We start from the raw sequence: 25,281 nt of genomic DNA, 5'->3' as shown, positions 1-25,281 counted from the left end.
TGAGTCACTGGCCGGGGATTCTGCGGGACTAACATGACGTCTCAATAGAGGGAGGGCCTTCAGAGTCCAATTCAGCCCCAATACCACGTGTTCAAGGAGCGTGGGAAAGAGGCGAGCTTTTCTTCCCAGCAAAGAAAGAGCCAGTATCGAATAACAGAAGTGCAGAAGAGCCGTGGAGGCCTGGACAGGGCTAGGTAGAGCTCCTTCTGCAAGCAGACAAGATTATCTCCAGCAAATGCAAACACGCAGAGCTACGGTTACAGTCAACACTTTGATGCTTATATTCAGGGAGCACACATTTAAAACAGGACACGGCTCTGTTTGAGAGTTGCTTTATTGAACTCGGAAGGGCAGCACTGAGGACTGACTGTATGCAGCCCATCCTGTTATGAACTTGCAAACCGTCCTCAAAAACTTGGAACGAGAACAGTGTCTGGCGTGAATTCAGCAGCACTGTCTTTGGGGAACCCAAGCATGTTTTTTTGTAGTTTTGACAGATTAACAAATGGAGATATGACTTAAAGACTAAACATAAACAACGCTCGAACTGAAAAAAGGAAGTCAAGAAAATCAAACTTTTTTTTTTGGCTTGTAAAGATAAGTGTAAGAGAGATAACGTGCATATTATCATGATAGATCTTTTAGAAAAACAAAGAGAGTACAAAATGGCAAAAGATGTTGCGCAAAGAAACGATATCATGTTTTAAATGAGTAGTGAATCTATTCATAAAGTGTTCTTTAAAACACCCCACAGCTTTTTTAACAATTTATGGCATTAAATATATCATTATAAAGTGTTAAACAAATGTAGATCTTCACTTTTTTTTTTATAGTAAAAATATATAGTAAAAAATTACGAAAGATTTTGTGCAAAAATGAAATGAATATCTCGTCATTTTGAGGGGGTTAATGTAAACATTTTATGGCAAAAAGTATATTATATTGTGTAAAACAAATTTAGATCTTAAATTAAAAACAGTAAAAAATTTGAAATAAAATGAAAGTTTGTAAATCAAAATTTGTGACTAATCTTCTCATAAAGTGTTGTTAAAACAGTAAACACCTATGATTTATGAACATTGAATTATTGTGCAAAAATGAAATTTAAAGTATTGTGCCATTTTGTAGGGTTGATCCAATATAAATCCTGTTTTTAATAACAACGTGTGACTAATCTTTTCATAAAGTGTTATTAAAAACATTATGAACAATTTCAGGAGGTTTGTAAAAAATGTATGGCATCACGTCTATTATTCTACCGTGTAAAACTAATGTACACAGGATCATTTGATAGTTAATTTTCTTTGCAGTGCAAAACACAATTAACGCTTCCAAAAGGTTTTCGCACAGTTACTATGACACAGTGTAGCAAATAAAAATACCTCCATAAAAATGATTTGTAAAAAAAATCAGATGCATGAAACTAATGCCAGAGCTCATTACACCTGGAGTTTGTTGGATCTCATGCGTGTGTCACTGACGTGCAGGACCTCTTGGAACTGTGACAGGACCCGGTCATAGTGGGTCCCCTCCCAGAACACCTTTCCACAGCGGGTGCAGATGAAGAACTCTGGAATCCGGTGTACGAGGTCTGGAGGCACCGTCTCCAGCTGAACTTCAGCCCCGCTGGGGAATCTGAAGGTCTGGGGGTCCAGGGCGGTTCGTGGGGCCCAGCAGCAGTTAGGGTTGAACTTGGGGCCCTCTGGGGACCTCCAGCTATTGTTTTCTGCTCGTGTTTCATCCTGTGGCTCGCAGTCATCCCGCTTAGATGCAATGCCTTGAAGGAGACCTTTGAGAGAAAGAAAAATTGATTAGAAGCAAGGAAGAAGGCATCTTTATGCAACTTTTCGCTTCTTAGGTTAAATGATGCTGCTGACAAAAACCAAGGGCTTAGGCAAAATACTGTTAAAACTAAATGCTTATTTAAAATGAATCCTTAATTAAATTATTGGTGAAAAATCTGTATTAACTCTGTATATACACATTCAAAAATGTGTTGTATTGACAAATGGAAAAGAAGTGTCAACCTCGGTCTGTGATCATGCGGGTCATATCCTCTCTGGACAGCTTCAAGTACTCATTACAATTGCAAGCCTGGAAAAGGTGACAGAAGAAACGCATTAAGATGTAATAAAATGTTATGACACCAAGTAAATCAATTCATCAGCCAAATGTTAAATGAAGTGATAGATAATAAAATCTCTTAGTATGCATCGTTGTATAATACAGGCAGTATATACACATTCTAAATAACTTTAATACTGTTTTATAATTTATTATTCTTTTTTTTTTTAATATAATTATTTCATTATTGTCCACATTTAAGTATTACAGAGATGTAATCAAAACTAGGAAATGTAACTTAGTCATTAATGGTAAATGTATGATAAATATTCTAATATTTAATAAGTTTACATCTATACACTTGTTTTTCCTCGACATTATGATCTAACGTATCAATTAAAAATAAATAAAAATAACAGAATTCAATCAAATTTCAGCTTTGCATAAAATGTACATGCAGCCAATTTACATGTTTACTAATTTGCCATTTATTTTAAATAGAAATCTTGTAACTTTATAAATGTAGTCTTTTTTTAACAATTGAATTTGTCCTTGCAAGAATAAAAATCTTAATTTAAAACAAATCCTACAGACCCCAAACTTTTGAACTGTGCTGTGTATATATATATATCTCAGTAATGGTAAGTTGAGAACTTGACTGATATACATTTCAAACGGTCTGGTAAGTCCCATGCTAAACTCTCTCTCTCACACACACACACACACACACAGGCGAGGTGCGAGGTTAGAAGTTTGCGTCGCCTCTCTTGATTTCACACCTCACTGTGGCTTCTGTCTCATCCTCAGCAAGGAACCCATTCCCACCCTTTCAAACAACACACAGGCGCTAAAAGCCTCGCCGCTGAACTTGTCATCTCCACCCAGACTGACTCGAGCTGAACGCCACACCTCACCAGGACAGTGACAGTTCAGTCATCGGCTCATTAGACTCGAGACTGGAAGGACTTTCACACAAACTGAAACTGAAATTGAAAGATTCTCACAATATTTGACACATTTACTCACTCAAAAGCTCGAAAGGTGATATTTAGAAGGACTTTTACACAACAGTATATGGCTATCGAGTTCCAAGAACAACCAATGACTCACATGCTGTATTCCTGAAATAATCCCACAATTTCAAATAAGTTTTCTTTGTGAATTATTTAAAATGTGATCAAAGCTGTATTTTCAGCATCATTCCTCCAGTCTTCAGTGTCACATGATCTTCAGAAATCAGTCTAATATGATGATTTACTGCTCAGGAAACCCAAAAGATTAATACTTTTATTCAGCAAGGACAAATTAAATCGGTCAAAAGAGATGATACATTTATAATATCATCAAAGATTTCTATTTCAAATAAATGCTGTTCTTTTGAACGTTGTGCATCAAAAAATCCTGAAAAAAAGCACCACAGTTTCTGCAAAAATATTAAGCAGCAAAAATATTCTATAATAAGAATCATTAATAATAATTGACCACCAATAATTACTTATATTAACATCGTCATATTAAATAGATTTCTGTAGGATGGTGTGACACTGAAGACTGGAGGAATGATGCTGAAGATGCAGCACAGGAATTAATTCGATTTTAAAATAAATTCACATAGAAAACAGCCATTTTAAAGTGTGAGAATATTTCACAATATTACTGTTTTTGCAGTTATTTTGGATCAAATGAATGAAGCCTTGGTGAACATAACAGACTTCTTTCAGAAACATTACAAAATCCTAATAATAACACACTTTTGACCAGTAGTGTAGATGATTTCTATTCATAAAGTCAGTGTGAAAACATTACGTTTTAATAACGAATCCATTCAGAATTCAGTTTAAAGTATATATGATTTTGCACGCACACACACACACACACACACACACACACAGAAGGTGCTGTGAAAAGGCATGTTGTGTGTGTGTGTGAGGGACAGGCTCAGGTGCCCTTTGCAACCCCGTCTGCTCACTCTCACGCTCTCTCCAAACCACCTTGAGTGATCTCTTCCCACACACTGCGCTGGCGGAGCGGCGCAAAACACACCGGCAACTATTTACCCAACTCCTGAGTTTCCCAGGCAAAAGCAAGTCAAAACCTGCTCCGCCAACTCTTCATACTCATGCCGTTGCGCTCTTTTTCTCCATCTGTGTTTGCCTCCAAAACCACATATGCGAGTTCTGCCTCATACATAAACAGGCGAGGCGTGACCAGACCAAACCCTATGGCAAATATGTCATATGTAGGAGCCAGGTGCTGCTGCAGGTCCCAAGATCTTTATCCATGATCGTCAGCCACTTGTGTTCTCCAGCTCACAATCACACATCAGTTTGGACATTTCGGATCATCTCCTCCTCATACTGTAATTGTAAAGCTAAGCATCACTGTAGAAATGATGCAGATGTTGCACCAGTCAGATCTTACTGTAGGCAAGCCAGTGACAAACGTCCCCCACTCGTCGTTTGCCCCCATTCGGAAAACAACTGATGAAGAGATAGATTGTATCGCACCTGGTTAGGACACGCTTTGGGAACTGTGGAGTATTTAACGGCCTAGCTCGTCCTGCTCCGTTTGTAGTATGGAAATTAATGAACGTGCTCTGAAAGATGAAATGAATACTTGCAACGAACTAAAATCGCAATATGACTTAATGAATACAACAACATAAGGTGTACTTGGGAATGCAACATGCACCATCCATCAACCAAAATTGTAACATGTAATAAAATTGAACTTATTCAAACTAATAAATTAAGATCGACAAAAATATTAGTATTTTAATTTTACAGTTTTACTGCAAAATGTGTTTATTTTACAGTGAAATATTACAATAGCAATATATTTATCGTTTCATAACTAGATTTCATAATATCTAGCAATAATAACAACATTTACTAGAATTATTATATATACATTATTTTCGACTGATCTATAAAATCACAAATATATTTTTCATAATCAAAAAGCTCAATGGTTTAAATGCAAGTTTAAAGAAACTACAACAGTCATAAATATTAATATTGTAATTTGTCAGTTGTACTGTAAAAAAAACGAGTGAAATATTACAATAATAATTATTTTGTTTCATAAATGAATTTCATATTTCATTATAATTACTATTATTATATTCATACTGATATGAATCACAATAAATAATTGTAATCAAAATGCTCAACAGCTTAATCTTTGAAGGCCATTAAATAAATATTAGTATTGTAATTTTACATTTCTCTTATTGTGCAATATTGCAATAATAATAATAAAAATATATAACTGGTATTTAATATTTTACTTAATATTTATAATTAGTACTAATAATAATTACTATTATTACTATAGTCACAACATATAAATTACACAGATATTTTTTATAACCCTAATTTTTTTGGTGCAAAATTGTGCAGCTCTACAAACACAAGCCTGGAGCTTTTTCAGTTCAAGCTCTGATTTTCTCTGGTCAGTGTTTAAACGTGGTACAATATCCTATAAAACTACATTTTAGAAGGGACCAGAGTCATATTTAGGGACCAAAATATAAACACTTGTGGATGGGCTCTTTTGATCTGGAGCAGTAAGTAACCTAAAAAACACCCTGAACACACACCAGCAAGCACTGAGCAAGATGCCAAGAACAGCAACAGCACAGCAAATCCTGGAAACTAAATCACATCCAAGCACATTTGTCTTGGAGTTTTGAGGCTTGCCTTCATCATTTCTTCAGCGAATGTAGTGTATGACTACTAACTGGTTTGTGCCTCAGTTAAAGACCGTGCAAGAGTTGACAGATGACTGTAGGTAGAGCACAGTGTTGAGTATGTGTTCCAGACGAGCGAAACATTTCCCATTAGAGAGACGTGCTCGAGAAAAGCCAGAAGGAGAGATAGAGAGCTCCTATAGACGAGAGCTGGGGGAGGGGAGTGAAATATTCATTTTGACTCGCACAGACACCCCCCCACCCCCCCTTCACTGCCGCTCCCATGGGAAAATCCTGGACTGCATTCAGGCAGCAGGCTTGTGCTCTGGCTGGGTCACATGACCGCGTGTCTGACCAATGAGAGGAGGCTGCTATGATTCAAACAGAAGCAGAGGCAGGTAAGCGTGGGAACAGATTCCTGACCTGCCGGCACTGCAGACTTTGACGTTTGACACATTTCTTGCAAGCATTGGCGGCCAATAACAAGATCGCTACCGTCTTGAGAAATCTAGATAGCATTTTGTGGGAAAACAAATGGAGGTTGGCATTAGCCAATTTGTTTCTAACAGAGATTTGTTGGCAACATTTTGGCAACAATAGGGTTCCATTTGTTAACATTAGTTAGCTACAAGAACTAGTTATTTTTAACTACATATTACTTTAATTAACGATTAAAAATATTTCTATATCGTTTATTTGTCTTATTTACTGCTAATTTCTAAAATGCTGTATCTGTTAATATTATTTAGTTATTTATTATGTAATATGATTTGAGCTGACATAATCTAGCAACGAACAGTTAGATTATACAAAATAAAAATAAATCAGTAACACTTTATTTTAAGGTGCCCTTGTTACGTGTTACATGTACTTAATATTATAATAACAATTAATTATGCATAATTACATGCAAGTAACCCTAAGCCAAACCAAATCCTAACCCTAACCATACATTAAGTACATGGAGTTAATTAATATTACTCAGTACTTATATGCATAATTACACTGTAACAAGGACACCTTAAAATAAAGAGTTATTATTATTACATACTGTGACAAATGTGTTGCTCATTGTTAGTTAATGTTAGTTAATGCATTAACCAATGTAAACTAGTGGAACTTTATTGTAAAGTGTTAGCTTTTTCTTTATCACTTCAGAACCAATATTAATACTGCTTACATTTTTTACATGTATTAAATTTTTAAAGTTAAATGTATCAATGGAAAAAAAGAAAGTCAGATTCAAAGCCACACAATAATATTTAACACTACCAAAACAGAAAAAGCAAAGTAAAACAACAGCAAAACATTGCTAATAACTGACACATATAGAAAAGAAGAACATTATTATATATTAAAGTTTCCATTTGTTAACATTAGTTAACTACATTATTTAACACACTATGAAAAAAACAAAACATTTTTAAATCTCAGATAATGTTGATTCCAACACTCCCTAATACATTATTAAAATAAAAAGTTATATCTATTTATGTTACTGGACATGAGCTAACATGGACTTACAATGAACAGTTGTATTTATTATAGCTAATATAATACAGTATAATACAGCTGTATTTAATATGCATTAAATAGAGTTAATGTAAAGTGTTATTATAATAATCAATATCATATTCTATTATATAATTATTAAATAATTATTATATTATAGAATTTAAATTTATCTACAAGAATTGTCATTTTTTTATAAATCAAATTTTGTTGAAATTGTTGCAAAAATACACAAATTACTGTTTAGGTCTGTCTGTTGATTAAAATATTTAACCATATATTTAATATCAATGTGTGCAACAACACATTCAAATCCTTTTTAGGAAAGAAAATTGTTAATGGGCTCTGCACTTTATGTGGAACATATTCATATCTATATAATGACATTGCATTCAGGTCTATTTCCGCTCTCTACGTATCGCATATTTTTAGACCGAATCAAAATGAACATGAAAAGCCAAAAGAGGAATACAAGCATTCAACAGCAAAACGCAAACACATTAACTCACAGTCATAATTAAATAGCCTTAATTGAATTTTTTGTTACCAACTTAATTTCATTATCAAAATGGTAACTTGACTGACTGTAACTTAATACTGTAAGTGTCTCGTCGCTTGGAAAGCAGCTTCCTTCACACTGGTATATATGATACACTGGAATTCAAGAAGAAATGGAGAAGAACAACAACACTTCAGTTCTCTGAGAGGTAATAAAGCACGAGACTGCTCGTTTACTTGAGGCATTAGCAGAAAGCTCATCAGGGCTGACCCCTCTTTCTCTCGTGACCCTGCCAGGAGGTGTTTTAGATTAGTGTTGCTGTCAGCGCAAATGGTCCGTTCACTGCCCAGAGAGCTGAACCTGACCGGACAGTTGGACAGGATGCAGTCGACAAGCGAACCGTTCCGACATTTCTCTCTCTTTCTAACAACATACATGTGTTCAGAAAACTCTCCTCTGTTGGTCTTGGAACAATCCAGAAAAGATTGTTGGCAGCTCTGGACGAGGGGGGTTGCATTGGGACTGGTGCTCTGCAGAGAACCACAGGAGTCGGGGAATAATGGCCAGTGAGGAGACTCTTTGTGTGGGCTTTAGCTGCAGGGCTCGGGGGGCACTGGGGGTTTTGTGTGCTAGCTTGGCCTCAGTGAAGCTAGCCTTTCCACCCACCCTATTGATACTTGCCCCTCTCTAAGAGCTGAGCTCTTTAGCACTGCCCAAATAGGGGGATAATAGCCCCACTACGAGCCCTGAAACCAAGAATGGTTCATAGCACTTTCTTTTTCTCTCTTCTCATTCTTTCGTCTCAGGCGGTCAGATCAATGACTCTTACGTACTTCCAGCAGTAAATACCCTTAAGGATGTCACTGGGGAATTTGGAGGGGGGTGGGGGGAGAGGTTGTCCACAACTAGATGTAAATAAATGAGATTTGGAACTAGGGTTGACTGATTTATGTAAATATTGAGTTTCATAAAAGTCTGTGACCACTCCATGGGTCATAATTTCTGAAATATTGGAAGTGTTATTTTTTTACGGGAAGAGCATTTTTCATGCTTCAAAATAAAGGATGCACCAATATTAAAATTGTGGCCAACACAGATAAGCCAATGAAAAGTTTCATATTATGGCCAATACTAAAATTCTACACTATTTTGCCAAAATAAATTAAAAACATGCTATTAAAAACTAGTATTAAAACATTTTGTGTATGAATTGTGGCATCAAAGAGAATTTAGGCATCACATTTATTATTCTATTATTTCATATTAAGTATGAAAAACAGATATTACATTTTGGATTTCAGTAGTGTAACAGAAATGATTTCTATTTTGAACAAATGCTGGTCTTTTTAACTTGTTATGAATCAAATCATCCTCAAAAACATAACATCGCTTCCAAAAAAATATTAAGCAGCAGCACAACTGATACCAACATTGATAATAAATCAACATATTAGAATGATTTCAGAATGAATGTGACACCGAAGACAGTAGCAATGGCTGATGAAAATTCAGCTTCGCTACCACAGGTATAAATTATATTTTTAAGTATATATAAAAAAAAGGAAACCTTTATTTTGACTCGTAATAATATTTCACAATACAATATTTTCACTGTTTTTTGATTAAATAAATGTAGTCTTTATAAACATAAGAGACTTCTTTTAAAAATATAAAAAAATTCTACTGATCCCAAACCTTCGAATGGTATGTGGTGTATTAAACCGTTTTCTCTTTATCTAATAACAGTTGTTCTAACAGATGTTCAGAAAGCTCTCTCGATATATAGGGAGAGAATGAAAGAAGAAAGTGAGAGAGAAACTGTGGGCAAGGTTGTCTTGTCTTCCCACCACACCCAAAGTAACTCGCTGCGGTATTTGTCCCGTCCTGTCTCCCAGTGTCTTGTCATGGGAGCGCCACCACACTTTGTTGCGCAAGCCTTGAGCTGGGTTTCACACCTCTCTTTCTTCACTTGCTTGCTCTCTTTAACCGACACACTTAAGCATGTTCGGAATGCTATTGTGAAGTCTTCATGATTCATCCCCAACTGTAAACATTGACTATGTCAGCCCTTAAGGGGGGGGACGAGCCTGAGAAAGCTGTGGGATGACTGGTGCCCAGCCCACTCCAATGGGCACCACAGATTTCAGACCCAGCATGCCGACAAAACGACTTTCCAGACCACAGGGTGGTCGAAAGTTCAGCCCTTACTTTCTTTTGTTAATCTAGCACAGATTAACAAAAGAAAGGCCATGTGCAAGAAAGGTCTGAATTAATCCCGTAACATGGATATCAGGTAGCTCTGTCAAAGCAACACAAAGGTACCGACAGTATCAAACAATTTAGCAAACATGAATGACTCATTGTGCTGTGAAATAAGAGTGCAGATGAGGACCAATGAGCTTGATTTTCTCACAAAGATAACTGTGCACGCACACACACAGCATGTGGGAGATAAAGTGAAATGAAAGGGCGTTAGGGGAGAGAGGTCAAGTGCTAATGATGCTGGATAAGACATGAGAGCCTCAGAGGAGAATGGTGACTTCAAAGCACCTCTTCTCCAAATGTTAGTGTCCACAAGAAAGGACGAATAAGAAGGTCTTTGAGATGGCAGCAGGGGTCGACAAAAAGTGTGAGAGAGAAACAAGAACAAGGGTGTAGACAGGAAATGGGACAAGATGGCGAACAAAAGCTTGGGGGGGGGGGACACCAAGGGGAAGGGGGAGACAAAGTGGAAATGCTGAGGTAGATGAGGACTGGGGGTTGGGTTTGGGGTTCACCTCGGGTGTGAAAGCGATGAGGTGAAGCCTAAGAAGGCCTGAGAGAGTTCCTGTGTCACGAACCCCATTGGCAGCCCTCACCGCCCCTCCTTCCCTCGCGTTCTGGTCGGTCCTGCTAAATTCCCCAGGGCCAGAGGCTGTCCCTTTTCGGTCTCCTGTGACACAGTCATTATGAGTGTGGGAACTGAATCTGTCCCTTTCACTGTGGCCCCGCAAGCCTGTTGCTCCGCCCCACCTCAGTCCACCATCACCCCCCACCGACTCCAGCTCTGCTTGCCCCCTGAAATCTCTGAGAGTCAGGCCCCAGAAACCCCAGTAGCTTCCCCAGCCTGCCCCTACTCCCCCCTCCATGTAAAAGAGCTGCTATCTCCCAGTACAGAGCTGTCTTTCCCGGTCTCTGTCAAACACCCCCCCCCCCCCATCCCAATCGTCCTCCGTCCCTGACGCTATCTCCTCTCCGATAACCATGGGAACCGCTCTGTGGGAACCGGCTGGACCAACCCGGCTCACCAAAATAGATGGCAAAGAATGAGAAAAAAAAATGGTGAGAAAGAAAACTAGAAATACCTCCCAGAGGGAGGGTTTAAACAGACAGACAGAGACAGGTAGACAACCTGACCAATCAGGATCTGGCAGGGAAAGATAAGGAGACGGTGCGGGAAAGTACTGCGGCTGAGTTTGTTACTTTGATTTCAAGCTCTTCGGGCCACTGCTTTTACACTGTGGCTTTGAGGCCGTCGGTGTCCCATCTCTTTGTAATGGAGATTTTCAAAAGAGACTCAAATGAGAGCAGAATTCTAGAGATCAAACGTTGCAGGCTGAGAAGCAAGTCTGATAAGAGCCCAGTAAGGTAATGCTTTGGTTTGCCAATGAACTGGGGAATCATTTTTAACAGGTAAAAGGTTAAGCGGATAAGGTTAAGCTCAGCACCTCCGTCTTTTTCTCAAGCACAAGCATCTCGGATGGACTAGTGCAGTTCCTGTGAGAAAACCAACTTTCTTTGGTTACTGGAGGACAGGAAGGAAAAGAGAAAAGGGGAGAGTGCGCATCTTTTCTTGTCTGAATTTGGCCATTTTTCCATTCCAATTTTATTCGATGTCATTCAGTATACCGGGCTCTCCCAGCACTTTCCCAAGCCAGAGAGGCTGACCCCAGTGTCAGTATACCTCGACAGTCCCACAGGGGGCTGCTCTTCGACCCTTCCCACCCCTAACTGCCCAGTACTCCCAAAGCAAACAGACTTCCAACCCTCGATAACATCAGCCGGATCAGACACAGAGGAAGTACTGCCAGCCTCTGTTGACCCCCATTCCCAAGCCAGATTCAAGAAACAAGAGCAGTGTTCCTGAATGCTGATGAAAAGAAAATTAAGAAAAAAGAAATAAACTTCATGTTTAGCACTATTTTAGTACTTTCTCTCACCACACACAGGTACACTATACACCAGTCTTCCCCTCATTAACACACAGAAAAAAATCTGTTACGGTGGGGTTCCAGGGCTGTTATAGCTTGACAGGCTTCACTGGGGGTCTCATTTAAGAGAGGCATTTACACTTTGAAAATGCACAGACCAGCCATGCAAAAAGAACCCGCAAGTCCAACAACATTCCCATGGACGCTAGGCATACCACTATTAGCTACAGCATATATAACAACCCTATTAACCTTAGAACCTGTTCTAAGCTCTGTGGGCGCTAGTTAGAAGCACATCCATCAAAATCTGGTTTCAAATAATGCATGTGGGACTTAAAACAGGGCGTTATACCTCCCACATTAAGTAACTTATTGTTCTTAAGACAAATGACAAATGCAATGGGGTGAGTGACCTTGGCCAAATTGCTCAAGGTGATTTTGGTGGATGTATGAAGTCAGTTCTCGAAGTTCACACATAAAATGTTTGCCAACTAAAAAACTTTTTGAAGTTCTTTAAAAAAAGACGACAATAGAAGGTTTAATTTTTCCTTGATTATTTTTAAAAGACATTCGTCTGACAATGTCATTGTGCTGTATGTGATGGTGAGGGACTGAGGGATGACAGGAGAGCTGTCACCGACCGTTTTTTGAAAGAATCATGTGTGCCCATGATTCAATGGTCCATTTTGTTTTTAATTGAATCAGCCGTTTTGAGCAGATCGTTTGAATGATTCAATAAACCATTTATTAAAACAGGGATTTGCTGCCATCTACGGGCAGTTTTAGTGTCATCTTTATTTATCCATGACTGCCCTAAACATGCCAGGAGCCAGCACAAAGTCATTTAAATATTGTTTAATTAGCTGACCCAAATACCTCCATTTCAGGCCCCAGAAGGAAAAGGTTATTTTTCATTAAATAAAAACCTTCATAGACAAATTTTGCAATCACTGTGTAAAATAGCTATGGGACAAACGCCAAATCCCTGACTCCCATTAAATTATTTTGTTGCAAAGGTAAAATCCCTATTTGTTCAATGTAAGAGAACCAGTGAGATAAACACAGCCTTATCTATGGCCCCGTCCACACGGAGACGGAGCTTAACCCAATCCGATCTTTTTTTCCTTGTCTCAAGAAATATCTGCGTCCACACGAAACCGCAAAATGATGTAGTATACATGCCAGACCAGTATGTGGCGCTGTAATTCTGCCACAGAGATACACTAAAAACAGAGAAGAAGACTTGGACTATGCTCATAAACCTTGCGCGTGGTACACAAACGAACATGGAACAATACATTTATTAATCAGTGTTAATGTTAGTTAATAAAAAGACAATCGTTCAGTGTTTGTTCATGTTTTTGTTGCTGTTACGTGACGTAGAGGTGTCTGACTGGGGGGAGACGTGGGCTGATGACGTCATCGTTTCAGAAAATGTACGGATTAGCCGTCCAGACGAAAACGCAAAGACAGCGTTTTCAAATTTATCCACTCTGGGACCCGGTTTAAAAAAATAGTGGTTTCACCTTACGAAAACGCCGGGTCAGTGTGGACGAAACGATAAAAAAATTTGGCGTATTCACAGAAACGCGTCTCCGTGTGGACGGGGCCTAGATGACCAACTAAGCCCCATTTAGCAATGGCAATGACAGTCCATTCTGCAGAGCTACAGGGAAGCCTGCACTTTAAGGGAATGCTGTGTAAGTTCATGAAAGACTGGAGATAAAAAAGGGCTTAAATGATAGCTTGTAGAAAAACATAACTCTCTACAGTCTGCAAAAACATGGACATTTAAAGATAAATTCTGGGGATGGAAAAGCTGACAGATATACACACATGGTGACACAGTCAGTGTCTCTTTCACAGTAAATCATGGACACACATGATGCCTTCCTCCTACACGCACGCACACACACACTCATTCATAATAATGACCACACTGAGCAACCCTCCCTAACTACAGCTCATAAAAACGGCCATCAAGGCACACTTTCTCACATGCAACTATTAATAAGGGACAGGGTGGAGCTGGGGGGGGGTTAGAGACAGGAAAAAGAAAAAATTAATTATTCCAAAAATTAAGCTAATACTGTGTCCATATTGGACACGACAAAGCGACCATTGCAAATCTTTCTACTTGTGTCAATACATAATCAATAGAACAAAGCATCAGTTTACGGTCAGGTATTTGTTAATTTCTTCGGCCAGTAAATTAGAGGTCTGTATTATTTTGTGCTTTCTACTACAATATACAACACTTTAATACAGTTGTTGAATGATATGGCCTAGTATATTTAAAACATGCTGTTCCTTGTTTATAGAATGTTGAGCTTCCATATTTGAAAAACCCAGTGCCAGATGTTTAGAGCATCAAATGACAGAGGGCTAATACTGAAACATGACAAGGTGGCACCAATTTCAGACAATTTAGAGAATTCCTTAAGGGACATCCACAAAATCTGACACACAGCGAGTTGTGTTGGTGTCTGAGCTTCTTTTCCTACACACATGTTTGCGTGCTGCTTGGAAGTGATATATGGCTCGGTCTTTCCGTGAGGTGAAAGAGTGCGGCCCCTCCTCTCTGAACAACATAAGCAGCCCTGTCTGCCCGGGGCCAGTTCTCATGACATCATCGCTGCACAGGAATGCTCTCAAGCAGAAAGCAGCGAGAGGAAGAACTCATTTCATCTCTCGCTTTCTCTTCCTCTATTCTCATTCCATTCCTATCTCTTTATGAAAAGATCCGTCAATCATTTACACTCCCTTTCCCTTACTTGGGAAGAATTTGCCCTCCTTTCTTTGTGTGCGTGTCTTATGTTCACTGTATTTTGTTCCTTTACGTGTTTTTTTTTTCTCTCACAGACATTCATCAGCTCCCACATTGCTAAAGCAAGCATCACTTTATTATTGCTCTTACGAACTACTGATTTCAACAAAACCTTAATCCCGAATGACTTATACTTTGTTGCACAACTCGTCAGACATGAATGATACCTCAAGTTAAGCGGCTTGTTTTCTAATCGATCAGACCGTTTTTTGGAGCTGTTTCTTTGGCCAAGCCAAGGATGACTTACGACTTTTCACATATTGGATCATAAAAACAAGCTTTCTGGGTGCAGAGGGGACACTTTGTGCAACTGAAAGTAGAGTTCATTTCCCGGCCAACTGTGAGTTTTTAACTGGTGCGCTAGAAGGAAACTTCTGGGATATTTTCAGTGTTAGGTCTTCAGACAGCGTCTATGGCATGCAGACAATTTTGACTCGTCCCTCAGTTTGACTTTGTGAATGGAATTTTTTTTTACAGCTGGAAGTTTAAAATTAAAAATTAAATTCAATTTATGCATTTAGCAGACGCTTTTATCCAAAGTGACTTACAGTGCATTCAGGCTATCAATTTTTACCTAGCATGTGTTCCCGGGGAAATCGAATTCCCAAACTTGCGCTTGATACGCAACGCTCTACCAGTTGAGCTACAGGAACACAACCAAACCAGAGGTTCAAAATATGAAATCTTAAGCTAGTATTTTTAAACACTTGCTTCTTGTACTCTTTAGTGGAAACGTGTGATTTTTGAGTTGAGTTTGAAGCTGTCAATCATTATTTTCAATTGAGACTACTTTCTCAGGTGAATGAACTTTTGGATTTCCCGTGATGAAAATAAAAATCTACTGTTCATTTACTCAACTCAGGCCAAGAGTTAGGTCACTTTCTTTCTTTAATAGAACAGTAAAGATTGTTTTAATACCCTGCGACACGGACAGAGGCAGCTGTGTGTGTGCACCGTGAGATCGCTGTGAAATACGGAAATTACGCACCAGTTAAAAGTATATTTAGGAAAGGTCCAAGTAAGGGTCCCTCGCTGTCTTTCTCTTAGCAGTAGCAGGAAGCAGCTTGGCTCGAACTAACACAATGGCTCACATCAAACAGCAAGGCTCTGCGTTCAGTTACCGACACACACATACACACCAGTGCCAGCCAGGCCAATCAAAACACAGCGCGCAGAAAGCACAAACAGATCTAGGCAAACAGGACATTCCAGCTGCCGGGTGCTACAGATTCCTCACCGCAGCTAATCACAGACCCAGAGAGCGAGAGCAACCAGGGGTGCCAACAGGAAACACGCTCCTATTATACATCTCGAATACATGCGCACACACACACACACACAGAGCACCGAAGTCACACCCTGACCCTTTGTCCTCACAGACTGACCTTTTGCACCAGACACACAGACCGAAGTGCAAGTCTGCAACTCTTTCCGCCAAAATATGACACATCCGGGGTGTGAAAGCTGGAGGAGGTTAGCCAAACCACAATGTTCTGCAACGGTTTACTGGGGGAAAAGGTGTAAGATAATCTTGAGATGCAACACTGATCTTAGATTTCCACTGAAGGAACGCCTTCAGATCACATTAAACTGGCAAGAGTTTGCCGAAATACACTGGCTTTATGCAGCTTCCAGGAGTTATATTGGTAAAGAAGTCTGTCTGGAAACAAAGCCATGTGTACAAGGACTTATTTTGGACTGTTGACCAAAACCTGGTAACGAGCCCAGCAGCTAAATTATGATGCTTATCATAAGTATCACACATTATCATAACAGAATTAAAACTCTTAAGCTCTTATGAGCAGGAGGCTGTGTAATATGAGTGGATATGAGCAGATATTATGGGCAATTGACATACAGCAGTTTCTGTCAACAAACATAAACAAAAAGCATGCTTCAGAATAGTTTTGAGAAGGTGCTTAACTTTTTGAGCCATGTATTATTACCAGGGTTCTAAATTAACACCCGCCAAATGCGGGTTAAAATTAATTTTGGCGGGTGTTAATTAAAACTTACTAGCCAGTTTGGCTGGTGATGCATGACACTGTTCTCGGTCATTTATCCCCCTGGCAGCACTTCCTACATTTCCCATGAACACTGTGCTGTAATGCTACGTGATGACGTTTCATATGCTCATTGGCTGCACGCAGTTTGCAGTGAAACCAGCGCGAAAAAACATGGAAACGAATAGCGTCCATCAGAAAACACAAGGAAAAAGAACGAATGGAGCCAGAGCAGGGAGCATAGACTGAAAGAGGAGGGAGTTAGCTACAAGTTCAGCATCTGAACTTGGTCAATACTAATCTTATATACAGGCACTGGACTAAAATACATTCATCAGTCAGTCATCGCTTCCAAAATGAATTCGGCAGGTCATCTTGTCAATGCTAGAAATTAATTACAGCAATAAAATAATATTTCATTATGACCAAGAACATGAACATCATCACATTAGACCTCAGAAATTCCAAAATGACATTTCCCTTACAATCATCTTCTAAAAGTGCATTAATCTTTATGATTGACTGTTATATTCATTCATTTAGACTAGTGCTATGGGCTGTATTAACAAAAATATAAATGGCATTAATAAAAACACTAACACTGACAAGCTACGCAATATTGCGTTCATAATCGAATGCGATTTTTCTAATGAACGCGATATAGCGTGGCTTTTTAGTGATCTATGGCTCTGTGTATTAAATTAAAGGGGGGTTAAAATGCTATTTCATGCATACTGAGTTTTTTACACTGTTAAAGGTTGGATTCCCATGCTAAACATGGACAAAGTTTCAAAAATTAAGTTGTACGTTTGAAGGAGTATTTCTGTTCCAAAAATACTCCTTCCGGTTTGTCACAAGTTTCGGAAAGTTTTTTTTGAGTAACTTTTTGAGCCATGTATTGGAGCGGAATTTTTGAGCCATGTAGATGGAGCGGAATTTCCTTATATGGGTCCTGAGGGCACTTCTGCCGGAAGAGCGTGCGCTCCCGTATAGCAGAGCACTGAGAGCACAACAGACTTCACTGATCAGAGCGAGAGCGTCGCGAAATGTCACAAAAGGAGTGTGTTTTTGGTTGCCAGGGCAAGACAACCCTGCACAGATTACCAAAAGAGAAACAGCATTAAGGGACCAGTGGATGGAGTTTATTTTTACAGAGCATCAACGGAGTTGTGCAAGTGTTTTTGTTTGTTCCCTGCATTTCGAAGATGCTTGTTTTACAAACAAGGCCCAGTTTGACAACGGATTTGCGTATTGTTTATTTCTTAAGGATGATGCAATCCCAACGAAAATGGGTCACGATCGTGTGTTGTAACCGCAGGCGGTGAGTAAAACTGCTTAAAATATCTCTGCCTCCTTGTTAGTGCGTCCGCCTCCCATCGGAGACCTGGGTTCGAGCCCCGCTCGGAGCGAGTCGTTGCTGCTGCTGCTCTCGTTCAGTTTCAGCCTTCACAGCTGTCACAGCTTCCAAACGCTCTCAACGCAAAAGCCTACTGGCGCTCGTGATTCTTTAGCTCCGCCCACACGTCACTCCTCCAGCCGGTCGTGTTTTTCCGGGAAAAATCGGTACAGACTATCTTTCTCTAATGAATATAATAAAACTAAAGACTTTTTGGAGTTATGAAGGATGCAGTACTACTCCATAGGTACTCAAGATAAACAGGATATTGAGTGAAAACGAGAATTTCACCCCCCCTTTAATCTCAATAATTTCTATCTGAAATCACATGATGGAGATTCACAGGTACTATTAATCATGGAACTCTCTTTACTGATGAGATGTGCTTGACATGCAATTGTGATTTATTGTGCAGCCCTTGTTTGTTGATCACAATGTACAAAGTAGATGAGGAAAACTAGGATGCCGGGTGTATTCAAAGCGCCACCATTACTGTCTAGAGAGTTGTTATTCTTTACAGTGCATGGAATGATGCGCTTTGGTTGAGCAGATATATCGCATTCTGCAAAAAAGGTTGACTGCAGTTTGTCACGGTTTGGAAGAAAGGGTGAAAACATGTCTTAACTCATTTTACTTTTCAATACCGACCAGATACAAAACTATATTTTTTAAACTCTTCATATAAATATTTTATTTAAATCATAAGCTTGTTTTGTTCAATAAATGCTTCATTTATGCAATTTTCTGTTCCACACTAAACTGCAGCTACATAAGAGCGACCTGGATATTTGAAAATGATTTCTAGGCCTTTCAAAAGCTGTGCTTTACGTGACTCCCCACTCCTCCTCCCTCCTTGTTTTTCAGTCTCTCCAACGAGCACAGATTCAATTATTCTCACACTGACTTTCTAACTCGCACTTTCCCACACACACACACACATCTGTGTGCTTCAGGCTCTGCTCCGGTGCAGACAGCTTGTCAGTCAGCATGTCAGATTGGCCCCAGAAACAGGAGTCATACACACACACACACTCACACAGAGTGTGAATCGCAGTGGGAAATATTTGGGATGGTTTTCCTCGGAATGTCTTGGCATGTCTGTGGAATGTCTCCCTGCTCCCGTCTCCTCTCTGTCCCTCCTTTTCCCTTTCCTTCTTGCCCTACAGGCAGGGGTCGGAGTAAAGTGGGAAAACGATAACCAAGACAAAATGCCTCTTTTTAACTCTTTGGCCCAGACCATTTTTTTTTTTTTTTGAGTTCATGAAAATGAAACCGTCAACAACCCAATTCACTTCTGTAATGTGCAATATTTCCAAGCTAAATTATTCCGTAAGAAAAAAAGTAGGGTTTGATTTATAGTACTGGATGGTGCAAAGTGTCTCTATATGATAGTCGAAAGGAAGGGATGGATTGAAATAAACAAGTGCCTAGTGATCTCATCCAAAATGGAAAGTTGTTTCAGATGTGGAGTAAGTTTTTTATGAAAGATTACAAACTTCTAAAAACGAAGACAAACCTATTACTTCAGAATACTGTAATAAAACATGTACTGTACCATTAATGCAATTTAAGTCGTTTTGGATAAAATATCTGCCAAATGCATAAATGTAAATGTAAAAATAGTTTTTGGCAAGTAAACTCAATTGCATTTTATTTCACTAAAAACCAGGGACTGTCAAGCTCCAAAAAGGACAAAAAGTGCACATTAAAACAATTATAATGCTTAAGACTTCTTTCTTCTGAAACGATAGCTAAATTATAAAACGAGTCATTCAAAATTCAACTCAAAATCTAGCACAACATCTGCAGTCACCATTTACTTTCATTGCATGGAAAAGAGCAGCTTGAACATTCTTCGAAATATCTTGTTTTGTGTTCCACAGAAGACAGGCAAGTCATACAGGACTGGAACGACACACATGGCGACAGAATAGTGATTTTTGTGTGAACTATCCCTATAAGAGATTAAAACATTTTGATTTCATGTGACTTTAAATCAAGTGCCTCTTATGGTTTAGACCGCAAATAAAACAACTGGACGTGCCAAGAGAAAAGAGGAACGGAAATATGATCAATCAGCTAAGAGTGTTTTGAGCACTTGCCCTGCTGCAGAAGAACCTAAAAGTTGTCCTGTCTTGTCATTTTCTTCCCTTTTTCTCACCCTTCTGCAGATCAAAGAGACAGAAATCCTTCTTTCAAACATCCTCTCGCTCTTTCTCTTCCTCTCTCTCCTCATATCTTCTCACGTCGTTTCGGTTCCTGTTCACCCCCCAAAACCTCCCCTCCACCACATCGTGGGAACACTGCGCTAGTGCCACAACAGCATCTGCGATACCAAGAACCTGCTAGTCTCATGTCTCATGTCTAAAATAAGGGTCAGTAGTCATCTGACGCTGCTGTATGCAGCTCATCGAGTAAACCTAGAAAATCTGTCTCCGTGGTTTGGGATCCCACATCGGAGGAGACCCGCTCGCGGAGAGTTTCCCAGAGAAATGGCAGTGCTCAAGTATCCAATGGTTTGGTATGAGAGGTAATGATACCAGTAACACGGTAATGTGTGAGGAACCAGGATACCAGACAGAGGAGTGTTTGAGATATGAAGAGTGCGGTGGTAATTTCAAGGAATCTTAACCATGTGACCAAAATAATTAGCAGTTCTTGCTGAAGCAAGCATCAATGTTATTGCTCATAATTTAAGTGAGGAAAAAATTCTAACTATATTGGGCAACCAGAATATCATAAAGACTTGGGAGTTGGGCTTACATCAGTATGCAGTTACCCAGAATACCCTAACAAAGTCTCTGGTGGCTTTCCTCGAGTACACAACTGTTCTCTCTTGGTAAGGGTTAGATCTATGGACAGAATATATGTCTGTTCTCCTCCTCCAAAAATTATATACACTACCGATCAAAAGATTGGGGTCATATTGTTTTTTTTTTTTACATTTCTGTCGAATGCTTGCTAAAGCTGCATTTATTTGATCAAAATTACAGTAAAAATTGTAATATTGTGAAATATTATTATTACAATTTAAAATAACTACTTTCTAAGCTTTTAATATCGTTTAAAATGTCATTTCTTCCTGTAATCAAAGCTGTATTTCAAGGAAAATCTTTATTCCAGTCTTCAGTGTCACCTGATCTTCAGAAATCATTCTAATATACTGAAAACAGTTTTTCTGCTGAAAACTTTTGTGGATATTATATGCCAATATATAAAGTTGCACGAGAAATGTTGTACGTTGTTGTTGTTTTTTTTATTAATTGTAGAGGGCTTCCATACTTATCTTGACATTTTAATTAATATTTCATATATTAATGTAATTTCTTAAAAGTATTTGTCAGCTGAAATACAGACAAAAAGTGGCAACAGTGTAGAAATGACAATACATTCGAATAATTTAGCATGGGTTTTTTTTTTGGTCACTACAAAATTCCTATAGAAATGACAATCAATTTTCTTTTGGTTTGATTCTAAAATGTGGAAAATAGTCATAATAAAGACTAGAGAATAAGCAGGTGTGTCCAAACTTCTGACTGGTACTATATGTCTGTATTAAATGTGTAAAAAGTCATTTTAATGAACATGTTACTGACAAGAAACATGCTACCAGATCCAATCCGATCTCTAATCCATTTAGTGCTCTAGTTATATTGTGGTGACACACATTTGAACTCAGCTTAGCCCTGATCCTGACTTAAACCTGGTGTGGACAGAGAGGAATTCACAGGAAGAGGCATTGATATAACAGTGAGAGAGAAAGAAAGAGAGAGAGAGATAGACTGAGAAACAGAGAAAAAGAGTATTATGGCGGGACAGGCAGAGGAGAGGTTAATGATTGTCAATGAGTATCAAGTGGCCACACACGGGGCTCTAGGAATGTTTCTCACAGAGCTGCGGAGGCAAGTCACTGTTAATCAAAGGACTTTACAATCAGATAACAAAAGGGTTAACTTAGGATGGGTGGGCTTCCACATACCAGTCCCGAGGTGCAACTCCAAAACCCCCTTCCACTTTTCCTGCGCTCATACTGTCTTTATTTCAATCTCGCCATTACACTCCAATGTTTGCATCACATTCAGACCTTAAAAATGCCATCACTCTCAATTGTTTTCACATTTTGTTGGTACATTTTGTTCAGCAAACACGTGGAGGTGGATGAAACCTCGGGCAACAGATGGTGGAATGTGACAGATCAGGATGGGAGCCACCGGCCACCTGCTCCGAAAAGGTAGGTGGCCACAAAACTGACACACATTTAGGGTAACAACAACAAAAAATTCATAATAATAATGTAAATAGGGAAAGAGCGCAACACACAATGGAAGAATTCTAACTTTATTTACAAATTTGGGGAAAACCCCACCCATGTAGAGCTTAGACCACCCACATCTGGACTAGATCTCTGCTCTCCTGTCATCGCTGGCTATAGGTGTGAACTTGGTGTGGTAGAAACTGTTTTGACTGTTATGAGGTGTGTGGCATATGATACATGCAGAATTGCGCAGTAATGGAGTTTTTAGGATGTCGCATCAACAGCTTAATGGTTATGACATAAACAATAATAGGCCGTGTCAAGAATTAGTAAAGGTATAGTTCATAGAGAACTTAAATTCGGTCATTATTTACTCACTCTCACGTTGTTCCAAACCCATATGACTATTTCCCCATGCTGATCTTTTCTTTACATTTAAGTGCATGGGGATAAAATTACCATAACATTTGACTTGTGCGCTAAATTCTGTCTTTTAAAACTGTAAGTCTACATTAGGATCAGACCAAAATCTAGGTCATCATTCATCGAAAAAAGCTCTCAACTCCCATTCAGTTCCATGCAATTTCCATTTACATATTCAAATTTGCCGAATCACCTCCTGAGTTTAGATTTTCCACGTTTGAATATGCAAATGCATATAAAATTTAAGAGCTTTGGCGAAAAGGCAATATTCTTTGTGAATTGCTTAAACTTTGGTCGGTTCCTCACACAGAGCTACTGTATGGCTTCAGAAGACACTAACTGTACCACACAAGTCATATAACCTATTTTTATTTATTTATGTATTTATGGAACCGTAATCCACATGGAAAAGAGCAGTGTGAACATAACACTAAACATCTCCTTTTGTGTTTCATGGAACAAAGGAAGTCACGTGTTTGTAATGATATCAGGGCAACATTTGACATTAGTAAATTCCTGTGTAAATTAACCCTTAAATAACCATGAATAGACGGCACAGACGATCCGGTAACTGGTTTGCAAAAACATAAAATATTTATAAACAACTATGCATATAGTTATATTGGTGACACTGAAAACTGACTGAAAATTCAGCTTTACCATTACGGAAAGAAATAAAATTTTCAAAATATATTCAGATACGAATTTTTTTTTTTTTTTTACTGTTTTCAAATTTCATATCTTGATCAATAAACGAAGCATAAAAGACTTCTTTCAAAGACATTAAAAAAATCTTACTGGTAATGTTTACACGTTTTTCTGTGCCACTAAATGTGCTTGAATCCTAAAATCACAGGTAATAAACAACTGTAGACCTTCAATGGAGCTGAAGGTGCAGCTCTAATGGAGATCAGGTATTATAGCAGGAATGAGTCAAGCACATATCTGCCTCCATCTCTCCTTTTGTCTCACACCCTAGTCTGTCTCTCCCTTTGTTTTCCTCTGTTATCTCTAACTACATCTTTCTGCCTGTCCTCTCTTGCAGGGCTCTCTATTCCCACGGTCTCCTTTCCCATCAACCTTCCACCTTTCACCAATTCACCTCATCCCTTGATCATCTTATTGGTTTTAGTCCGTATTCATTTTTTTTCAGCAGTGTTTGCTAAGGAAAGCATCACTTTTACTACTGCTCATATTTCTAACAAACCTCTACCCCATTTATTACATTTCAACACATAACTCATCCTGCTTGTGCTATGGACATATTTGATACCTTAAATCATGTGCTTTTCTGGGGAGAGTTTAATTAGTATTGTGATGTTTCATCATAATTTTAGCCTGTCATAGAAACTTTTTGACTCAAACTAGTAAGCTATAAGCCAGCAACCACCAAGACAAAACGCAAGGTGGATCTGGCTGCCAACCTATGGTATACTCTTCTGTTATCTTGCATTATTTAGCCTTGTTTGGGCATATACAGGTTAAACAGCAAAGGTGCAAAGATAGCGCCCTGGGTCACATGATGTGGTTTTGTGGAGAGAGGAGTGCTGTGATGTTTAAAGCAAGCTCCCTTATGATTTTAGCCTATCAAAAGAAACATTTTTACTTGAACTAATAAACAATTAGCCAGCAACCACCAAGAATAAACTAGCAACAACACAGTACTCGGTAGATCTGGTTGCCTACCCATGGTACACTCTTCTGTCAGGCTGAATTATTTAGCCTCATTTGGGCATATACAGATTAAATAGCAGAGGTCCAATGAGTGAGCCCTGAGGGACACCACATGCCATGTGGTTTTCTGGACAAAAGTGTGTTGTGATGTTTCAAAGTAATCTCACTTATGATTTTAGGTTATCATAGAAAAACTTTTGACATGAAATACCAACCATCTACTGACATCCTTTCAACCATATCAGTGCATCTCTAACCATGACTACGTATTTTTTGTCTTTACTCTTTCCTCTTGTTTGTCTACTGTTATTTCTGTATCCCTCCGGTAATTGCTTATTTCCTTATTCATATCCATTGTCTAAATTCCGATTATCACTTATGTGAGAGGAAATGCCTGAAGAAAGCTCCTCCTGTGCCTGTTCTAGTGAAAATCGCAGTGGCAAATCAAGCCAATGATTCACAGGAGAAGTGTCACCAGAAAAGCCATCTATCACCCTGAGCTTCCTTCCGGGCTCACAACGTCTGCAGATAAGACACAAATGTCTCAAGACAGGAGGTACTTCAGTGCAAATGTTAAGGTATCTCACTGTATCCAATTTTTTTTTTTAAATGTGGAATTCAAAATGATACTGACATAAAAATTTCATGACGCAAAACACTGGTTGGTTATTTCCTGTAAGATCTTTTAAAAAAAACACATTGTTCCATTATTTTTTGCCTGGCTGATCAACTGATAAAGGCTCCTAG

The 25,281-nt window shown here is 38.8% G+C and overlaps 1 protein-coding gene across 1 annotated transcript in view; it reads right to left on the bottom strand.

Moving 5' to 3' along the window:
- Positions 1-316: 316 nt before the first annotated feature.
- Positions 317-25,281, bottom strand: part of exd3 (exonuclease 3'-5' domain containing 3) — a 37,272-nt gene continuing 12,307 nt past the window's right edge. Inside the window, exons 19-20 of the mRNA XM_026219360.1 lie at positions 2,028-2,094; positions 317-1,789 (exon numbers count right to left, since the gene is read on the bottom strand). Of these exons, the coding sequence (XP_026075145.1) occupies positions 1,440-1,789; positions 2,028-2,094 (417 nt within the window). The 3' untranslated portion in view covers positions 317-1,439. The remainder of the gene's footprint in view (positions 1,790-2,027; positions 2,095-25,281) is intronic.

The sequence above is a fragment of the Carassius auratus genome, chromosome 35, assembly GCF_003368295.1.
Source record: "Carassius auratus strain Wakin chromosome 35, ASM336829v1, whole genome shotgun sequence".
NCBI lineage: Eukaryota > Metazoa > Chordata > Actinopteri > Cypriniformes > Cyprinidae > Carassius > Carassius auratus.
This window is presented reverse-complemented; position numbering and strand designations above follow the sequence as displayed.